The 14,796-nt window shown below is 39.0% G+C and overlaps 1 protein-coding gene across 1 annotated transcript in view; it reads left to right on the top strand.

Moving 5' to 3' along the window:
* Naa16 (N(alpha)-acetyltransferase 16, NatA auxiliary subunit) overlaps nt 1-14,796 on the top strand; it is a 54,740-nt gene that overhangs the window by 28,338 nt on the left and 11,606 nt on the right. The window contains exons 11-15 of the mRNA XM_005366039.3: nt 1,703-1,872; nt 2,182-2,334; nt 4,513-4,641; nt 10,786-10,999; nt 12,886-13,079. Coding sequence (XP_005366096.1) covers nt 1,703-1,872; nt 2,182-2,334; nt 4,513-4,641; nt 10,786-10,999; nt 12,886-13,079 — 860 coding nt within the window. The remainder of the gene's footprint in view (nt 1-1,702; nt 1,873-2,181; nt 2,335-4,512; nt 4,642-10,785; nt 11,000-12,885; nt 13,080-14,796) is intronic.

The following is a 14,796-nucleotide window of genomic DNA, read 5'->3' as shown; positions in this document are numbered from 1 at the left end:
AAAAAAACCCAACAAAGAAATGCCTTTTGTTAAAAGCTCATTTGTTTTGTAGAGTTCCCTATACTTTAGATTTGGCTGGCTGCTTTCTTTTGGTATCATTGTGTGTTTTTCTCTGTCTTTCCTATTTCATGTAGCATTGGTAGTGAGATGAATAGATTTGAGATCTGTTTGAATACTTCACAGGTGGTGCTTTGTGCTTGACACTCTCTGGTTATCTCTCTGGTGCTGGCATTGATCAGGGTTTCTTATCAGGCCAATGTGCCTGTTAAAAAGCTCCTCTGGACCTCTGACCTAAGGATTTTGGCAATCTTTGAGTAACAGTTTCTAGATCCCTCATTTCATTCTTGCTCCTCATCTGTTAGCAGAGCAGAACAGGCTATAGGTTGAACCCAGGGCCTCGTGCAAGTGTTAAGCCATGGATTTATAACTCTAGTTCTGAAATTATTTTAAAGAATCTTCTTTCATATACTTTGGCCTCCTGAATTAGATAGTGTTTATGAAAGATAAATGTTTGATTCTTTGGCCTTGTCTGCATTTTCCCTAGTTACTTTTCTCTTGCCATGATAAGACACCATGACCAAGGTAACTTTAAAACATAGGGATTCATGGTTTCAGAGGGTTAGAATCCATGTCCATCATGACAGGGAGCATGTCAGCAGGTAGACAGGCACAGTGCTGGAGCAGCAGCTGAAAGTTTATGTCTAGATCCATAAGCACTAGGCAGAGAGCACTAACTGGAAATGGCGTGGGCTTTGCAACCTTAAAGCCAGATTCCAGTGTCAAACTTCTCTAACCTTCGCATTCTTTTCCAATGGTTCTGTACACTGGGGACCAAGCATTTAAGTATATGAGTCTGTTAGGGGCTATTCTTATTCAGCCTGTCTCAGCTTTCTAGTTTATGCTTCAGTGTATTCACACTATTTATTGTCTTGTCATTTGTTTAGTTGCCTACATATCTTCTGTTGATAGAATACAGGTAATTCACTCTGCCTCACTGTAGACACATCTGCCATTCTGCAGTCCATTTTGGTAGCTTCTTCAGTACAGGATTGGAAGCAGAATAGAGCTCAGATAATGTATGTATGTGGCTGCTATTGTTAGCTAACTTTGGGCTGTGGTACTCTAATCTTAGATTTATGGTAGGTATATCAGGGGTATTGTCTCACTGGGGTATATTTTTCGAGTCATATTCTTCACTTTGATGATGCTCTGGCTGTGCTAAAGCTTATAATATGCTACTTGAGACAATTGCACACTTCTGAGATAACTTGTGTGAACTTAGAACTCATCCCTCTGCTTCTTGTGTCATATTTGCTAGCATACATATTTTGCACAGGTGGCAGTGCATAAGTTTTTCTTCTGCTGAAATCCTGCAGTGATAGGTAGGTAATCTCTGCTCCAAGTTACCCTCTTTGATTATTTTTCTGGCTCACTGCATTTTGTTTTTGTCGGGAGACCTCATACAATTAGATAAATTATTCTTCTCTGGCACTATTTATTTGGAGATTTTATTCTTCTATATGGCTGTTTCCTTTTGAACTTGATGCCATGGAGTCATGCCTCTTTCTGATAGACTGATTGTTTTTTCTGAGCTTTTGTTCTTAGTAATAATAGCTGATTTCAATCTGAATTAGGAAGATAAAGCATGTAGGTTTGCTCTACTTAGTATTCCTGTAACAATTTAATATTTGTTTGCTTGCAGAGAATGGGGAAAAGGAACCCCCAACAACTCTACTCTGGGTCCAGTATTTCCTGGCACAGCACTTTGATAAACTTGGACAGTATTTGCTGGCTTTGGAGTATATTAATACTGTGATTGCTAGTACTCCAACTCTGATAGAATTATTCTACATAAAAGCAAAAATTTACAAGGTAAGATCTTAATCTTGATTTTTGTGTGGTTGGAATTGAGTCATTTTTTTTAAGCTGAAGTAGCAGTAACTCCTAAAATTCTCTGATAATTTTTTTCTATATTCTAATAATCCTAAGGAATTCTTTATTGTATAACCATGTTAGTCATTTGGTTCAGTTCTTAGTAAGTGGATTCATAATCACCTAGTTTTCTAGGTAAACTGATCACATCATGTCCAATTTCTAACCTGTTTTCATTTATATTTCTTTCCCATTTCTATGGCACCCATGTTCTCTAAGCACATTTCTCTAACACCTCTCCTCCTGTAGCATATAGGTAATCTCAAAGAAGCTGCAAAGTGGATGGATGAAGCACAGTCTTTGGACACAGCTGATCGATTCATCAATTCCAAATGTGCAAAATACATGCTTCGAGCAAATATGATAAAAGAAGCAGAGGAAATGTGCTCCAAGTTCACAAGGGTAGGGAAGAGCATATATAAGTATATAATTATCTGAATTAAAATTGAAGTTCTATGATGGTTTGTTAAGTTTATCATTGAAATTCATAAGAATTCCTTTAAAAAAAAATCCCATTTTGTCCATGTTCCAAATATGGTTTCTTACTGTGGTGGTGGCATGCATGTGGGTGTGAATGCAAGCACCCAAGATGTCCAGAGGAGGATATCAGAGCTCCTGGAGCTAGAGTCAGAGGTGGTTGTGAGCTGATCAGTGTGGATGCTGGCCACTGAACCCTGGTTCTCTGGCCAAATTCACTTTGTGTTGGGTGTGCTGATGTACACCTTTAGTCCCAGCTTCGAGGAGGCAGAAGCAGGCCAATCTCTGTGAGTTCAGGGCTGAATTGATCTTCATAGCAAGGTTCAGGCTAGTCAGGGTTGCATAGTAAGACTCTGTTTTAAGATAAATAAACTTTAAAAATTTAGTTTGTATTACAAATTTGTCTCCTTTATAACTTATGACTTCTCTTTAGTTCTCTATTAAATCATCTTCAGAATTGCTCAGAGTTCTTTCTGTGTATTTTCTGTGACATTTTAGAATTTAAGTTGTCTAAAAATTGTTTGTCTAAATACTTGTCCTATATCTTCTTCTTTTATCGTCCCTTCTGTAATAGTGTCCTAATAGAATAGACATGATACTTGGTTTTGATTAAAATTACAGGTCCATAGAACAGAACAGAAGGCCTGAAGATTGGTTCAAATATATTTGGAAACTTGAAAGAAGCACTTTTAAAATTAAAGATAAAATTGCTGAGGTGGGCATTTATGTTGAAAAATTAAATGGTGTCCCTGTCTTACATTGCACATATACCAGTTCAGAGGGACCAAAGAGTTAAATATAGAAAACAAATCAGATGTTTGAAGGAAATGCAGCAGGAGTCAATTTAGTTTACAGAAATGTTCTTCATGTTTAGAGAGGAAGCTTTTTTTTTTTCCCTAAAGAAGCAAGGAGGCATATTTAAAAAAATTTTAATTCTTTTTGGGTGGTTTTTCTTTTTGTTTTGTTTTGTTATTGTTGTTGTTGTTGTTTTCTTCAGGTTTCTCTATGAAGTCCTGGCTGTCCTGGAATTCATAGAGACCAGGCTGGCCTTGAATTCATAGAGATTTGCTTCCCAAGTGCTGGGATTAAAGGCATGTGCCAACTCTGCCTGACCTTTTTAGGTATTCTGTCTCTTGATATTTCTGTGTTATTGATAGACTGTTCTCCAAACTTTCTCTGTATCTCTTTTTATACTTTGAGCATCTTTTTGGTTATTTATTTAGCTTTTTGAGGCAGCCTCCGGTAGCCAAAGATGATCTAAAATTTACTATGTAGGGAAGATGATTTTGAACTTCTGATTCTCCTGTCTGCCTTCTGAGTGCTAGAACTACAAATTTGTGCCACCGTGCCCAGTTTTCTGTGGTGCTGTGTGTTGAACCCAGACTGGTTTTGAACTCAGAATTCTCCTGCTTCAGGCTCCCAGGTGCTGGGATTATAGGCATGCACCACCATGTTTGGTGTCACTTGGTTTAATAGCGTGTGACACAGGAGAGCTTGTGAAGTGGAAGACTCACAGTGAAGCAGCAGATGCTCTTAAGCTCAGATGTGTGAGATCCACCTGCCTCTGCCTCCCAAGTGACTGCGCAAAGAAAGTGACCGCGCTCAGCCTAACCCATAGAAGGAGATTGAGAACCTGAAACCGTTACTAAGAAATACGATGTAACAGTGACCTTGAGTCATCAAGTGTTAAATAGCAGGAAGGAAGTGGAAAGAAGACAGGCAATATTCATAGGACTACTGTTAAAATAAGATCTTCGATGCTTAAAAATAGCTTTAGTAATTTGAAGTTTGTTCTGCACAAAGTGGTGAACACCCCAGTGGAGCTGAATAAGTAAAACTTCATAGTTTAAAACCACTAAGGAGGCCGGAGTGATGGCACATGTCTTTAATCCCCGCACTTGGGAGGCAGAGGCAGGTGGATCTCTGTGAGTTAGAAGCCAGCCTGGTCTACAAGAGCTAATTTCTAGGGCGGGCTCCAAAGTTACACAGAGAAACCCTGTCTCAAAAAACCAAATACAAATAAATAAAAATTACAAAGTAATGTGATTTGGGGGGTCTGTTTAATTGCTTGCTGCCATACATTTATGCGAGTTTCCATTTCAGGAAGGAACCTCTGCCATGGAAAGTCTAAATGAAATGCAGTGTATGTGGTTTGAGACGGAATGCATTTCGGCCTACCAGCGCCTTGGGAGATACGGGGATGCCTTGAAAAAATGCCATGAAGTGGAAAGGGTGAGTTGTTAGACATAGGTTCTAGTTTCTTCTGTAAGTGACAAGGAAAGCAGGTACATGTCTACACTGGATCATCTGCCTCTTCTGACTAACTGTGACAGCTTCATTTGAAAACAGTTCCTTAACTACTGTTGTGAGCAGTGCGCAGTGAACGACTACTTCTTTGACACTTTTGACATGTTTATGTTTTTTTTTTTAAAGAGAAAAGGAAAACTAGTTTAGTAAATCAGTTTGTACTGTGATTGACGTACATTCACATTTTCTCTTCCCTCATCTGGCCATTATTTAATTTTCATCAGCAGCCCAGGAGGACACACAGCAGGTGACAACATCTTTCCCCCTTAAACATCAGGATCTGGTCCACAGTCAGCCTCTCTCCAGTTCGTCTTCCCAGGATGTTTGTCTCACATTGGTACCCTGTGCATCAGCTGGCCAGTTTGCAGACTATTGCTTACATTGAGAATTTTGTGTATGACATGCCTTAGTGAGGGCATTTTTCTTTTCCTTTGTGTGAATTTTTGTTTTCCTGTTCTTTGTCATCTCTGAAGCACTCTCCTTCTACATGGACCACAGGAGGAAAGGAGCCGCAAATGCACCCCTGAGGCAGTCCTCAGCAGCCCTCAGTTGTGGGGCACTCGGCACCACTCTTCCCCTGCTGACGCAGTATAAAACCACAGGCATCGTAGTCAGGTGAGCCTGATGTCTGCACCGTGGCAGTCACTTTGGCCTTCCTCCCATGTGAAACTTCGGAGGTTACCCGGAGGAAGGCTCTGTCTTAGGGGGTGGCTTTTGATGGGAGCTGGAACTAGGATTATACCAGAACTTTTATAGAAATCACTAAGATTTGCTTTGTTTTGTTTTTGTTTCTCCTGTCCTTTAAACTTGTATTTCTAGGGGAAAGACTTCTCATTTTCTCTTTGAGAATCAAAGCCTTTTGGATTATATGTTAAATATTCAAACATTATAGTTTAAATCAGGCTTCTATTTCTGTGGTGAAATTGTGGAACAGAGTTGGGGCTGGAGTTGTAGGCCTGTAATCCCAGAACTCAGGAGGCTCCTAAGTTTGAGGCTAGTCTGAATTGCAAGTGGTATTCAAGGTCAACCTAGGTGACATAGTGAGACCCTGTCACAACAAAAAAGGGACAGGAGGCAGGTCGGTGAATAAATGTGCTTGTTCAAGCCTAGTGACTTGACTTCAGATCCCTGGAGTCCATAGCACCTGAACGTGGTGGTGTGTGCATGTAGTCCCAGGATTCCTATGGTGAGTTGGAAGGTGGAGATGAGGCAGAAGCAGGAAAATCCCTTGGCACTTATGGACAGCCTGGAGTGCACAAACTGCAAGAGAGACCCTTGTCAAACAAGGTGGATGGACTGGAGAGATGGCTTGGCAGTTAAGAGCACTTGCTCCTGCAGAGGACGGAACATTTGGTTCCCAGCATCCACATGGTGACTTATAACCAGCCATCCTTGACTCTAACTCCAGGGTATCTGATGGATCTTCTGATCTTCATGGACAACACACATGCACATGGTATGCAAACATACATGCAGGCAAGACACTCATACTCATAAAATAAGTGAATGAAAATGAACCAAGAAAACAAAACGAAGTGGAAGGTGAGCATTAACACCACGTTTGCCCTCTGACCTCCATGTATGTGTATATGCCATCACACACATATTTGAACACAAACCTTACACAGAAGTAAAGAACAAAAGCTAACAGCAAAATATACTGAATATCAGTAGCTTATGTTAGTGCTCACTAGTGTCTGCCACTTCAAAGGCTTCCTGCTTGTTACAGAAAGATTTCGTGTTCCTGTTGTCATGAGAGATAAATTCTTTAAACACTTGTGAATTAGTACTTTCAGCAAGGATGCAAGTAGAAACCTCGTTTTCCTGCTGAAGTTTAATGTGAATGTTCGTAGGGTTGTTATAGTTGAAACTTCTCAGACTTAAGTCTCATTCTTAATGTTGATACCTGTATTGCTTTACGATTTGCAGTATTTTCTAGATTCCCAGACTGTGGTAAGTAAATCTTTTGCTAGTGTGTGTCATAGGTTTATAGTGACTTTGGCTGAGTAGCATGAATGAAATTCTTATATTAGGTAAACTACTTCTAGTTCAAAAAATGATTTAATTTAAAAATATTTTTGAAGGGAAAGGATTACACTGATTACCAGAGATTAAAATGTAGAAATCATCACTCTCTGGTCATATGGCCTAATTATATTTATTAAAAAATTAACTGTCTTATTCAGAGTTTGCTATTGGCATTTCACTCTATGAAAAATCTGAAACATAAACAAGAAAAGAGCTACTTCTTATGCCACTTATAATAATTATATTTATACTAAAAATAAAAGCTTAAATAATAAACATTTTACATGTATGTAGAAATGTGTTTAGTATAAATAAATATCTTAATGACTGACATCTAACAAGCTTAATACATTTAAAGAAAATGTATAATGTCGTTGGAAAGATTTAACAGTATTCAAGCTTAGGAACAAGGGAGATGGCTCAGTGGTTAAAGTTCTTGTTGTATATATGTGAGATTCTGAGTTTAAATCTCCAACGCTGATTTAAAAAAAAGAAAAGCAACAGGCATAGAAGCACACAACTGAAGGGATGAGACAGACAGACCCTTGGGATCTGGCTAGGCAGTCTAGATGAAATAGTGAGTTCCAGGTCCAGTAAGAGACCTTGTCTTAAAAAGGAAAAAAAAAAAAAAAGGATTTGAAGTATCCTGTTTCAACCTCTGGTTTCAACATGAACCTACGCAGTAAACACACACACAGAGTTTGGCCTGGGGAAGATGGCCCCTTCAGTAAATGCACTTGCCTTGCAAGCATGAGGACCTGAGTTTGGCTCCTCAGAACCCTTGTGAAAAGCAAGGTGGAATGGTATGTGTCTGTAATCCCAGCAGTGACATGAATGCAGAGACAGGCGGATCCCTGGAAGTTCCTGGGCCAGCTAGCCTGGCCAACATTAGCAAATTCCCAGCTAGTGAGAAACCTTGTGCCAAACAAAAGCCAAAGGCACCTGAGAACGAATATCTGAGGTTGTTCTCTGACCTACACACACGTCATATTCTCCCACACCAACAAGAATGCCCACATATACACGTGCCCACAAAATGTATAAAATTCAAAGGTTTAGGGGTTTTTTTGTTTGTTTGTTTTTGAGACAGGGTCTTACTATGCATGCATTACTGACTTTCCTACTAGGCTGGCCTCAAACTCATAGAAATCTGACAGCCTCTGCCACTTGAGTGCTGAGATTGAAGGCGTGCACCACCACATCCAGCTTTCAGGGATGATTTCTTAACTACATACCCAAGTTACTTTATACCTGGCTTCTTATGCTTTAATAAGGAAGTAAATACCTGTCATAAATAAAGTTTTACATTTTATTTTTTAAATAGAAATAAAGCTAAGAAGCAAGTTTAAGGAGCAGGTCTTTGTGCTTTCACGATTTTAATCAAGAACTTTTTCATTGAAGGCAGTTTTAGCTTTCACATGCTGCTATGGTTTCTTAGAAACTGGATTTGAAATTTTAGCATTCTGGAATGCCCTTTCTGTCTTCTTCATTGTGACCCTCTAAGTAGATTTTTAAGATTATCATTTAAAGATCATGTGGCCTAGTCCAATCTGATGCTTAAGTTTTATTAAACAAAACAACTGTTTTCAAAGTACTAACTGTAAGGTTGTATTCATAGCAACACTCTAAATTATTTGTCTTTTTAAAAACACTGGGATCTCTTTTAGTGTGCTGGTTAATATTTGGGTCAGGGCAATATATATTGTATATAATATAATATGCATTTCTAACTTCGTATAATTTGGGATTTCTAAAGTCTGTTGTATCTTTAAGTTATCACATGCTTTATAACAACAGATCCTTTAGACGGGAAAAGGTTGTGTATTCCCTGAGTTGATCTAGTCACCATTTTCAAGAGCAGGCATTTTTCCCCCTTTGTGTGCGTTCTTACTTGTCTGAGCCAAGAATTCAGAGAGATGACAGACAGAAAAGTGGCCAGAAGAGAAGGCCGTTCAGAATTCCTGAAAAAAGTCATATTCTAAAACTTTGATGGCTTTTCTTAATTATTTGCCAGCTAGTCTTAATTCAAGCCCAATTTTTGTTTTGTTTTGCTGAGAGAGGGTCTTGCTGTATAGTAGGTGTTAGCTTCAAAGTTCATGGTCAAGCTTAGCTTTGTTGACCATTTGCCAGCAGTGTCTGCTAGGCAGGGGAGAAAGGGTTGAAGGTTATTTCTTTAGTTGTTATGTAGTATTCTGCAATGCCCGTGTTTATTCCAAAGCAAATGTCCATATGCCATTGCAGTATCCTGCTTTTTTTGATTGCTTCTAGCTTTTTTTTTTAAAAAAAAAAAAACCAAAAAACTACTGGGAGCTATATGGAGTAAATAAACACCCAGGTTTGCCTTTGGTCGAGTGGCTCCAAGACACAGTGTGATCACTGGAAAAACCGAGATGGCTTCTGGTAAACTGGGCTAAGTTGGTCGCCCACTTTATAAAGACATCAACTGGAGAGAGGCAGCCTGTGGGCTGTTACTGATAGAGGTGGATTGAGTGTGGTTTCAGATGACTTCTAAAATGGGATTGAAATCCATGTCTACTGATATTTCTAGGAATAGCTTTGGAAGCTCGTCATCTCCTTTTCATGTGTTTCTCAACCTAAATAAAGTCTTGTAGTCCCGTAAATGTTTTCATCGTACTGTATGTTCTAGAACTTAGCCTTTCTGTTTCCCTTAGCCAACTGTGTTTAATTTTAATGTATTATCCTTATGTCACCTTGGTTTACCTTAAGGAAAAGTACTGATAACTTTTTGAAATATGTTAGCCTTTGATTTAAAAAAATAAATTAATGTTATTAATTTATCTCATTGGGAAAATTCAATTTTCAAATATGTCATTAGACATAATTTTCTAATAACTGAACTAATATGTAATATTTATTTTTATCTGTTTCTTGTCTCCATGTTTTACTTTTATTCGTCTTGGAATTCTTCTCTTAAACTCTTAGGTATTTAGTGTGATTCTGTATATATAACATGTTTCTCATTACCAAGATGACTGAAAATATCAAGTGATTAGGAACAATTGCTAATATATCCTCTGCACAGTGAGTTGCTAGACCACCCTCAGCACCCTCTTTCCCCCAAGGGAATATGGAGTACTTCATTTTGTATATGAATTTGGAGAAGCCAAAGCGGAGTGGGGAAGCAGAGGTATAAATATGTTTCAGGGAGAGAACTAAATTATAAAATTGCTTTGTGTAGATAAGAGGTGAATTGTTTTCTTTTTATGAAAGGAACTACTACTTAACCTTTTGTGGGTGGGGTGTGATTCCTTTGGAAATTAGATGAAAGCATTGCACTTGTTAGGAAGCCCTTATGACTTAAGGTTTAAAATTTTATGGAATATGGGTATGTTAATGGGGCTTCTTCATAGGGAAAAGTCATAAATAATGCTGTCTTTGATAGCACTCTACTAATAAGGATAAACTTTAAAACAGGTTGCTTGAACAATCGTGTTAAGAAACTGACTGTATAGATGTATTCATAATTTAGATGAAATCACTAAGGCACTGAGAAATAAAAGACTTGTTCACATGCCCTATTGACAAGCTCTGCCTCACCTGGTGGATTCTGTGCTGTTAGGAAGGAGGCTTACAAACAGTGAGTCTTGCCCTCACAGCAGGTCAGGGAGGGGTAGATGGGTTAGATTTGTGAGCCTGCGTGGAGTCAGTTTCCAAGTTGTGTTTAGTTCTTGCCTTTGCTTTTTATTGGAGGACAGAGGAGAACTACATTGACAGGTTTAAAAGATGACCTGATACTTGTCTTGTCAGCGTAGAGGGTCATCACAAACTATGATAGGAGGAAATAGGGTGGATTATAGGACAGCCCTTTAAATTGGGATCAGGTGTGGTCAGCATAGTGCAGCTGTGAAAAAGACACTTTAGGTTGAGTGCAGAAAACTTGATGCCTTTTGTGTTAACATTGGAAAGGGCAACCATGTGCAACTGTGACTGTATTGTTGGGGGATTTCTGTAATTTTCTTTTAAAAGGTAGAGGTTATTGTCATAAATGTAAGGGATAATCTTGTGGTTTTTGTTTTTAAGCATTTTTTTGAGATAACCGATGATCAATTTGACTTCCATACATACTGCATGAGAAAGATGACCCTTCGTGCTTATGTTGACCTCTTGAGATTAGAAGATACTCTCAGAAGACACACCTTTTATTTCAAGGCTGCTAGATCAGCAATTGAAATATATTTGAAATTACATGATAACCCTTTAACCAGTGAAAGCAAGCAACAAGACATAAATTCAGGTAATGAAAAGATTTTAAAAATATACTAAATTTCAGAATATTATCAGATATTAACATATTGCATAGGAAAATTATCAACAAATGATTAAGGATATAAAAAATGTTAGCTGGGCGGTGGTAGTGCACATCTTTAACCCTAGCACTCAGGAGGCAGACACAAGCAGATCCTTAAGTTCAAGGCTAGCCTGGTCTACAGAGTGAGTTCCAAGACAGCTAGGTACAGAGAAAATCTTGTTTTGACAAAAGCAAAAAGAAAGAAAAGGTTAACTCAGTTATGCACTATATACCATATCAGATTGTCTTGTCTCACCCTATGTTTGTACAGCTATTAACAATAAAAGAGTATGTTGTAAAATGGATGAGAAGACAGTATTGGCTATTGATACATTAGGAAAAAGTCTGGGAGACTTCAAATAAAGTCAGGGCTGATGTTCTTTAGCAGATATATCTCGGTCAACCCAATGAGACGACTTGCATGCCTCCTCCTACCCCCCAGTCTTTCTGCCCAGCTGCCTTCAAATTCTTGATTTTTCTGCCTTAGCCTCCTAAATGGAGTTACAGGGATGTGCCACAGCATCAAGCTGTCTGTCTTGATTTTGTTTTCAGTAACATCAGTTAAGAAAGAACATAAATGTCTGTGGACTATTTTCTTTTCTTTAAGTAGTAATTAAAAAAAAAAAAAACACTTTTGAGGCTTGTGAGATGGCTCAGCAGATAAAATTCTTACCATACAAACCTCATGATCTGAGTTTGGTTCCCGGAACCCTAGTAAAGGTAGAAGGAGCGAACCAATTCTATAAGGTTGACCTCTGACCTTCACACATGCACTAGGGCACACCTCCCCTCCAGTCTTAACCTCTTTACCTCTCCCACCACGAGCACAATGTTTTTGTTTTGTTTTGTATCTCTATGTTGCCCTGACTGTACTAGAACTCACTCTGTAGACCAGACGCTGGCCTCAAACTCAAGAAATCCACCTGCCTCTGCCTCCTGAGTGCTGGGATTAAAAGCATGTGTCACCACTACCCAGTCTAATAAATGTTTTTTAATTACAAATTTAAAAGCTTTGAATACTTCAGGAAAAATACACATTCTTACAACTTGTGATATTTGCCTTAGTGACAGTGAGAATGCCTCTGTTATATTTCACTCACTGGACTGCCAATGTTAAATGGAGGCCCAGTACATAGTAGCTCGGAAGTAGTATAGGTTTTATTGGCTACAGTCTCTCACCCTTGAAACACTTGGTACATGTTTTATGACTTGAAACTGAGGGGGATAAAGTGATTTTCCTGTTATTTATTGTATAGGAGACTATGTTTGTTTTCCAGTTGTGATAAACCGTCCTGACGAAAGCAAGTGATGGAACTGTATCCATGTTGGGATCCATCATAGCAGGGGAGCCAAGGCAGCAGGAACCTAGAGCAACTGTTCACAGTCCACAGTCAGGAGCAGCAAGGATGTCTGCATATATACAGTGCTCAGCCCTTTCTCCTTTATAATACAGTACGGGACCCAAGCCCAGGAAATGGTGTTTCTCTTCCCACATCAGTTAACATAACCAAGACAGTTTCCCACAGATACACTGATAGGCCAACCTCGTCTAGACGGGTCCTTATTGAGACTCTTCCCAGGTTATTGGAGGTTGTATCAACTTGACAGAGGCAGGGTTGAGCTAAGTAGTTTTAGTTATTAATGCAACCAGCATTTATAGGCTACTTCTTGTGTGCTGTGTTTGGCTAGCCATAGGAATATACTTTTCTAAAACCTTTTACATAGTTACCTCCATCCCTTCCTAAAAGAAAACTATATTGATCGTATATATTATAGAAAAGGCAAAACATAAAATGGGAGTGATCATGTTTTACACATTTGAATATTTATAGAAATCCTGTCAGCCAAAGAACTGAAGAAAATGCTTAGCAAGCAAAGAAGAGCCCAGAAAAAGGCTATGTTAGAAGAAGAGAGAAAGCACATAGAAAGGGAACGTCAACAGAAACATCAAAAGAAAAAAAGAGAAGAAGAAGAAGAAACTGCCAGCGGTCATAAGGAAGAACTTACACCTGAAAAGCTAGAGAGGGTGAGTTGAGTTTACAGCTGTTTATGGTAAAAGTTGTGCTGTTTGATCCTGTTCTGGCCATGATTTATTTAAATGTTTAAGTAAGAAACCACTTCTGTTATTTCAAGTCATTATGAGAACCCTGGTTACTGTTTGAATGACAATATGCAAATTTTGGCTAATGGAAAATTATATATAGAACTATTGTAGGCCAGAATGGGACCTCTAAAGGCACGTTCTAACTCCCAGAACCTGCGAGAGTGTGGCAAAGGGCAATTAAGGTTGTAACTAGCTGTAGTTAAGATGAAGAGATTAACTGGAGGCTCCAGCCATTGAAACAGGTCCTTTGTGTATATCTTATGACTTCCCGAGTGTGTGGATGAATGGGTCAGTGTTTTGTGCTTACTATATATATTTTTATTATCCCTTAGAAGCCTGTTTGTTTTCTAGTAAGAGATAGAAAGGGGGTGGACCTAGATTGGAGGGGAGGTGGGGAGGAACTGAGAGGAGCAGAGGGAAGGGGTTCTGTAATCGAGATGTATTCTGTGAGAGGAAAACAATCTATTTGAGAGAGAGACAGAGAGAGAGAGGGAGAGGGAGAGGGATATCAGCCTGAAATGCCCACATGGCCCAGCGTGGCCAGACAAGGCCTGTCACAAATGGGACATAAGGATAGGGTGATGTGCTCCTGGCATTCAAGGTGGAAGAGGGCCAGAGTCACATGATGTGGGTCGCTGAAGGAAGTAGAAAAGGCTTGGAAATGAACTCCTTCCTAAGACCTGTGAAAGGGGATGCAGTGCTTCTGATGCCTTGATTTTAAGCCTGCTGAGCAGATGGTGTGGGACTTAGAATCTACAGAACTGAGAGGACACCAGTGTGTGAAGTTTGTTGTAGGAGCAGTGTATTTTCATCTTATTGTTTGCGTGCGTGTGTGTGTGCGTGCGTGCGTGTGTGTGTGTGTGCGTGCGTGCGTGCGTGTGTGTGTGTGTGTGTGTGTGGTAGGGATGGCTTACAGAGGCCAGTAGAAACCTTTGGCTCTCCTGGAGCTGGCCTTACAAGTTGTTGTTAGCTGCCTAACATGGTGCTGGGAGCTGGGTCCTTTAACAGTAAGTGCTCATAACAGTTGTGCTATCTCTCTATCTCTTGACCATGTACTTTGAATTTATTTACAGGTGAGAGTTTTAAATGTTTCCATGCTCATTTTGGCTATATCGAGAGCTTTTTTTTTGTATTAATCTTTTTCTTTGTTTTTTATTTTTTTATTTATTTATTTTTTGATCTTCAACACATTTTTTTCAAGGCTAGTGGTGACTCTATTAAAAGTAGATGTTGTTCAATGCACTTTGCATGCTGACAGAACTTTCTCAATCTGGCTCAACCTTGTAGTAGTTTCCCAAAGTCTAGGTTCACAGAATTTTTTATTGGGAAGCAGTTTCTGCATTTACATTCTTCATCCCTCCCAGCTTCCTTCTTCCAAATGTCTACTTTTCTTCTTTTCTATAGCTTCCTATTTCTTGTTTTTAGTGATTACTTGAAATTTTTAGGTAATGTATTTTTTTTTAATGCTGTAAAATTCCAAATGGTAAATTTAATACTAGTAGAAAATTACATGTTCATATTTTCTGCACTGGCTGGGTAAATCTTTTTTTTTTTATTTAAATTTATTTATTTATTGAGGATTTCTGCCTCCTCCCCGCCACCGCCTCCCATTTCCCTCCCCCTCCCCCGATTAAGTCCC

Source organism: Microtus ochrogaster, unplaced genomic scaffold (genome assembly GCF_000317375.1).
Source record: "Microtus ochrogaster isolate Prairie Vole_2 unplaced genomic scaffold, MicOch1.0 UNK6, whole genome shotgun sequence".
Classification (NCBI taxonomy): Eukaryota; Metazoa; Chordata; class Mammalia; order Rodentia; family Cricetidae; genus Microtus; species Microtus ochrogaster.
This window is presented reverse-complemented; position numbering and strand designations above follow the sequence as displayed.